Consider the following 7725-nt stretch of genomic DNA (forward strand, 5'->3'; position numbering starts at 1 on the left):
TACATGTAAAAGAGCCAATAGTTAGCTCCTCAAAACGACATTCAGCACCCAGACTATGGAAAAATTGAGCAATACATGAATGATGAATGTTACTAAATGACCTTTAAAGTCAAGCCAAGGGCCTCTTAAGCAGTAGTACATTCAAAGCAGCTGTCAATTTCAAAATATGCACAGTTACAATGCTCGTCTCTATGACGACCAACATAGGCTGGAAGAGAATCTTGTGCACAGTCTTTTGATCTGTGGTGTCCATTCCCGCTGCCGCAATTTCTTCACTTGTAATAGCGAAACTAAAGATGACAACATGGAGCGAGTAGCCATATCTTGCTTGAATAGGTCCAACTGGAAAAGCAGACAATAGTATAGTCCTTGGTCAGTAAGCATATGAAATGCAAAAAACCTTTATGGTGACATTTTTTAATCAGGAAGCAGTAAATGAAGACGACACAGAGCATGAAGTGGAATAGAATCAGTAAATCATCGCCACATTTTTCCCACTTTCCAGATGTTCAACTACTGCAAGACCGTATAAAGGGCATCTGTCGTATCTCAAAGAGCTGGACAGTGCACAATACTTATTAGAGGCATCCTCAGTTTACAGTTCCTTTTTACTTTAACTAAGTTCATAACGTGAAAGAGCTACGGCATGGAAGGCATGCATGAGTTCACCGCATTTTAGCTATTGGAGAACCATCAAACACCATTTTCATTTTGACCTTTTACCAGAAAATGAACTGAAGTACCAGCTACATATGCCCTCTCTCCTACCTACATGCAAGAATCAAGACAGGCAATTTTTACCACAGGCATTAAAAATGTGAAGGTCACTAAATCTATATGGAATCCTGTCGTCATATAATTCATGCCCCCAAATCTGACGTCAGATTTCATAAAACCAGCTCCATATGGACCTCTTTCTTCAACATATACATATTCAAGTTCCACACACACATAAAGATAGCATGTTTTTCTAAAGAGTATGCTTTGACGCTAAAAAACAACTGACAAAGAAAAGCTTCCAGCTCCCAGCCAACAGAGGGCCTATATAACAGACAATAAAAGTTTGCCTGAAAGGTCAACCCGAGATCAGACAACATACATACAACTTTAAAACTGGTCTTTTTAAAGGTAGCTACGCATATATTTGTTTTACGGCTATTTGAGTTTGATGTCCAGGAAGGATGACATCAGCAATATGTTGCTTGTCATTGTTATCAGGCAGACCGGGAGAAATTGTTGTTACTGAATTTTTCCTAGGTGACCAAAATGACATGAATGTAACTAGCAAAGGAAGATCAGAAATTGGTCCTGACATATCCGCATTTTCTACACACTAAGCTCTAAGCACAGCATTCATCAAGCTTTTGAATGATTTACCTCAGAAGAGTTAAGGAGGAGAAGATCTCCAGCTTTTTCCTCCAGATAACCACCTAAATTTAACATTGTATCAGACAAACTCCTCATCATCCTCATCATCATAGTCAGACTCCGATTCATCATCATCACTCCTATGTTTCATAAATGTATTCATATCGAACGATGGCAATGCATCCATTTCTTCCAGATCGATACTGTCATAATCCATCCTTTCCTTGAACTTCTCATCGGAACAGTTGAGAAGCCAGGCAAGAGAACATTTTAAACCCTTCTTAGCAATCCTTCTGTGCCGTGGTTTTACAGTGGATTCGAGACTATAAGTGAAAACGATGGGAAAGTGACCAAGTCCTCCAAAGGCCTTTCCATTTCTTTTCTAAAGTAATCAAAACTGAGCTTCATTATATCTATATTCAAGGCTAGCAGTTGAGGACACCCAACAACCATATCCTTAACTTGTTGCAACGAAAATCCACAATCTTTGAGAAAGTCCACATGCTTCACGACAGCAGTACTGCTGAGGCTGACAACCTGCGGCATCCTCTCAACAACTCTGCCGAATTCTTCATCACTCAGCTCAGTAATCGAACTAATCAAAGACCGCTGATTCAGAAGCTTAGGCTTCAAATCAGTCCCTATAATCTCAGGATACTGCACCACAACTGAGGGAACCAATGTCCTCCGGACATGAAATTCTAACAGCAACTCCACATTGGGAATCACCGTGTCATCTAAACCGAACCCAAGTACGTGAGGACTCTTCTCTATCAATCTAGCCACAGCTAATCTCGGAACGCCCAAGTATTCAAGATACTCAACAAAGGGCTTTATCACGCGGCCCACTCGCATCCCCAAAATCTCCGGATATCTAGTCAAAACTCCCCCAATCTCTCTCCTACCAATCCCAATCCCGATCAAGTAAGCAACCGAAGTACTCATGGTCCCCTCAAGCTTAAACCCCAGAACTTCCGGGTACTTCTCAAGGACGCGAGGAACGTCGTTCGGCTTAATGTCCATACCTTGAAGGTACTTGACCACCGGAGCGAGGTCGACCACGACGCTCGCGTGAAGAACCTGGGGATACCTCCTCAGGAGCTCCACCAACGTCGACCTCCGGACGCCTAGCTTGCCGAGGTAATCGAGCACCGGAATCATGTTCTTCTTGACGCTGCAACCGAGGACGAGAGGGTAGTTATTGATGTCCTCGATCGTGAGCCCCAGATTGTGGAGAAAATCGACCCGCTCCTTTATGACCTCGACCGTGACGGGAAGCTCCAGCCCGTCGAGCTCGTCGGGGACGATCCCGACCCCGCGGAGGAACTCGTAAACCCTAGCGCGGTTCTCCAGCCGCGCGCTCTTCATCTCCGCCAGGCTGGGGCGGCTGTACAGGGACGAGGAGGAGGAGGAGGAGGAGGAGCCCCTATCCCGGCGGCCGAGCCGGACCCTGGTCGGGCCGTCCGGCGCGGCGGGCGAATCCCGCTCCGAGACGGAGGTCCGGGGCCGCGAGATCTGCCAGACGCGGCGGTCGCGGCGGCCCCGGAGCGGGAGGCTCGACCGCCATGGGAGGGCGGCGGGGAGGTCCTGGCGGACGAGGAGGAAGGCGGCGGGCTTCGCGGCGGCGGAGCAGCAGCTCCTGGAGAGCATCGTCTGGAGGGGCGGGCTTCCGAAATGGGTGCGAGAATTAGCAGCGAGCCATGGGAGAAAAAAATTCGGTTCTTGAAAATCCGCCAATCGGAGGTTGCAGAGAGAGAGAGAGAGAGAGAGATGGAGAGAAAGGGGGATGATTCGGGGACTCCGAGGAAGTGATAAGGGCGGGCTTTGTGGGGGAAGTGAACCAGTGAGGTGGGTAGTGAGCTGACTGTTCTAAGTCGAGATGTTTGTTCAGCCCTTCCGAAGAGATTTATTCCCTAATCCATAGAGCGGGGGCCTGTTATCAGACCATGTCGTCCCGACACGAGACAATTCATGACTGCTCCTCTATTCTTCACTCGTCAAAATTTGTGATTGGATCGGGTCGGAAATGATCCGATCGGAGTAGACACATGTTATCCATTTTGATCTACCTCACCCAACTCATATTGTTAAAATACTTCAATATTTAATCCATTTTAGAACAAATCCATGCCTAAACTAAAGTGAAAGCATGAAATAAGTCAATGAAGAGGATAAGAGAGAATTGAAGAGACAGTGTCATAAAAGTAGAAAAATTATCCCAAAAGTATAAACATATTGCATTTTTATCTATCTAATCCTAAACTATTTAATTTTGTTTATTAAATCCTACACTTTTTTTTTGGCTAATTAAATCAATCCAGCCAATTTTAGTTAGAAATCACTAACGTAAATACCAGCTATTTTGTGTAGCATAGCCAAAGCTGGTACTGATGTGGATAGATTTAATGATATATTTTTTATTTCTTAATTTCTTTTCTTCTTTTCCTTTTCTCTCCTTTATTGTTTTTTTGTTTTCCTTTTCCTTCATCCCTTTTACCCTTCATTGGCCCTCAAGCAAGTGCCTCCCTCCCTGTCCTCGAGCAAGGGTCTCCTAGGCCTAAGCTAGAGAGGGCAGCTTTGCCTCATTGGCTTGGCAAGGCCACCCTCACCCAATCTTACAAAGGTTGCTCTCACTCGCCCAAATAAGAACGACTCTCGCTCTCACTTGTTCTAGTGAGGACTACCCTCCCTCACCTCTCCTCGCCCTTGCCTCACCCAAGGCCGATGAAGATTGTCAATCATCAACAAGGCCTAGTAAAGGGAAAAAAAAAAAAAAAGGGAAAAAGAAAAAAATTAAATAAACAATTTAAAAACTATTAAAATAATATTAAAAATTGTCTATGTTAATGTTTGTTGTGTCATGTATGATGGCGACGTCTATGTCAGCGATATCCAGTCAAAACTAACCAAATTAACTCAGTTGGCAAAATATGAAAAGGTTTAAAGCCCAATTAACAAAATATGAAAATATTTATGACTCAATTGGCAAAATTGATATGTTTAAAATTAAATTGGCAAACATATACTAGATTTAAGACTTTATAGATGTTTTTTCCCATGGGTTGGGTCTAAGTAAACCGTAATCCTATTTTTAATCCATTTATGACCCATTTACTTAATATAAGTAACTCATATAATAACTTAGTCCATCATATATGAGCCTACTTAGTCCATCATAGATGAGCCTATAACCCATTTTGACAAGTTTACTTTATTCTCAAACATGTGATAGCCTGTGCACCGTCGATCCCTTCTACTAAGATTGCCACATAGACGGTAATCTTGTAAACTTAATTCTATTCTCTTTGATCCTCTCGCTATGAATACCGCATCGCTTCATGTCTTCTGAGGGAACTTACTTGGACTCCTAAACTTTTGGATTGATATTCCTCGCCTGCTGCCTGCCCCCCCGAGTACACTAGATCTGTTCGCTTTTCCTCTCACGCCCTCTATACTTCATCTCCCCTTACATATACTTTCAGCGTCGATAGATATGTGGTTATATAACTTTCTCCAAAAGCCTCAGTATCTTGGTCCTGATAACCCTTGTTATCTAATTAGTAACTTTTCAAATGGACGGAATTAGGCTTAGTACCTAATATTATCCTCAAGACTGTAAAGTTAAAAAAGAAAAGTATTATTCTTTTTTTTTTATATGAAGATGATTTTGCAAGTATAAAACACATCATTTCACACTCGTTTTTTTTTTTTTTTTTTAAAGAACTTATTTCATACCATTTTTAGTGGTTAAATAATGATATAACATGTCAACTATTATTTATATTTTAAAAATTTGGTTATAAGATATCATTTTCACCAATAAATTCAATATTCTTTTGATTTGTTCATAGTGTACCATGCCGGTTTTAAATTATACTGTAAGAGGCCTGGGCTTTTTTAAAGTACTTTTAAGAAAAACAATAATATATACAACTATTTCCTGTACAGTATAATTGTCTTCCTAACACAAGTAACAAGTAAGAATTATGACACAACACAATCTCTTTACAGCTCCCTCGGTGGCAGTGGGCCAGTGGCTATTGCATTACAGACCTCATGATTTTTCTTTGTGCGGTAAGCCCCTGTATCATTTCTCCCATTCACTTAGCACCGTTAGATTGTTAGTTACAAGCAAAATTAATAAATATTATTATAACTAAAGATATTTTATTATTTATGTAATGATAACATTAACTATAATTATTTCCAGATAATCACATATTATACCAATAAGGAAAAAATATTAAATAATAATTAAATAGTTGATGTAATTATAATTATGGTATCATAACAATAGATAATTATTGTTGCAATAAAACATGATATAATAATTAGAATAAAATCAGTTGCTTACTAGGTACGATTATCTAAATTGTCATAATTAAATTTTATATTAACCATGGTTATCTGAATTGTTAATTACATGTATTGATTCTCAAATTTATCACATACTTATTATTTTCAATCATATGAAATATGCTACAAATAATATACATATTATATAACCACATATAATATGATTAAATTTAAACAAAAAATTAAATATTATATATTAGATATAATTTCTTGATATTCTTTTGGGATATTACACTCATGAATGGCTATTAAAGTGAAAATTACTATAGTATTATTTTCAAATAAATATAATCATTCATCATGCGCCAAATTCTTAAACTATAATTAAATATGCGATATAATAAATTATATATCAATATGGAGCATTAAACTCATGGATCACGATTGACTTTTAATAAATTAACTGTTATATTCCATCTCAGGTGTGTTTTGAGAATTTTGATGCCATTCCCACTTTATCACCTGTGTGTTTCATGAAACAAACAGTGAAATAAGCATTGCATTACTTAAATCAAAGAATGGTATAAATATAACAACTCTATTACATTAAAGCGTAATAACCATTACATGACAGCCTCACTTTATTATTGTAGTCAAATAAACTATGAGGTTCCATTTGTTTCACATAAAAAGGAATAATTTGAATAACATTTTCTTAAAAATGATCGCTTGTATCACTTAAAATATATAACCAATAAGAATGCTTTTATTATGAATAATATTTTATCTCTAAATTTTTCGTGAACGATGAAATTATTTTTTATTTAATTATTTTTATAAGTAATATAAGCAATTATTTTTAGGAAAATACTTTCCAAATCATTTATTTTATGCAAAACAATCAAAACCTTAGCATTTTTTTCATGGGAAGGAGTGGAATGGACCAAGGAATGGCCATTCCAGCCCTTTTGATACAAACCCAACATAGTTTTGGGATCCAACCCTAGAATAGCAAACCCTCTGTGGGTCTATCGTGGCCTTCCTGATTGAGCTTTTTTTTAATTTTTTTACAACTCCCATCTTGCGTGCTACTTGCGCTCACTTGCTCACCAATACGTAAACATGGAAGCTTGCTAACCAAATGGTATTCTAGAGATGGTCCATGCAGCTCTACCACGCGACTCATGAACCTGCACATTGATTGCATCGATGTATACCTTGCTCATAGCACTCATTTTCAGGTTTGGTTTACCGCTCACAATCAGATCTTAAGAAATAGTAACACCGAGCCGGCTTGGAGATTACTAATAAGAAGAAGAAAAGACATTGTGATCTAGAAAAGTTTCATCTTTTATAGGTTTAAATATGCTTTTCACATGATGTTTACATGAATCTCATCTTGTGATTCATTGATGTGATACTGACTAATATCGACCTAGATTGAAGATTATTGACAAGAAGGAGAAGAGGACATTTTGATCTAGAAATGTTTATAGAAATAAACTTGCTTTTCATATGTATATAAATCTCATCTTGTGATTTGTTGATGTGATGCTGGCTACTATTGACCTAGGTTGAGATTACTAATAAGAGAAAAGGACATTGTGATTTAGAAACGTTTCATTTTTTTTAGGATTAAACCTGTTTTTCATATGATGTTTATGTGAACCCCATCTTGTGATTCGTGGATGTGATGCTTATTATGTCCGTGGCATGAATTGCCAATAGTTGACCCAATTTAGGTTATCTTTTTTAAATTAGGCAGGTTCATGTCTCGAGTTAATGTACCGAACATCAATTTCGTCATTTAGAAAGGACTCTTTCAAATTTAGGGAAACTGCAAAAGCTTGATTCAACTCCAGCACCAACATTGAATCTTTCTTCCCGCAAAAACGACGATGGAAACGATAAAGTCTCTTTATTAGAAGACAGAGGCATAATCATCTCATAATAATGTATCACTCACTAGAGACACTCAGAACTTCCATTAGTTTTCCCCTAAAAGGTCGTTTTCCACTTATTAAATCAAGGGTTAGAAGCTTAAAAAATTTGCCTAGTCTT

General features: G+C 38.4%; 1 protein-coding gene across 1 annotated transcript; it reads right to left on the minus strand.

Moving 5' to 3' along the window:
- Positions 1-3248, minus strand: LOC120287722 (transcription termination factor MTERF4, chloroplastic-like). The gene is given in 3 exon segments (XM_039301029.1): positions 1-342; positions 1378-1704; positions 1707-3248. Coding segments are annotated over 2 exon segments (1569 nt in total). The 5' UTR covers positions 3019-3248; the 3' UTR covers positions 1-342; positions 1378-1447.
- Between the last annotated feature and the right edge of the window lie 4477 nt (positions 3249-7725).

This window comes from Eucalyptus grandis, chromosome 1 (assembly GCF_016545825.1).
Source record: "Eucalyptus grandis isolate ANBG69807.140 chromosome 1, ASM1654582v1, whole genome shotgun sequence".
NCBI lineage: Eukaryota > Viridiplantae > Streptophyta > Magnoliopsida > Myrtales > Myrtaceae > Eucalyptus > Eucalyptus grandis.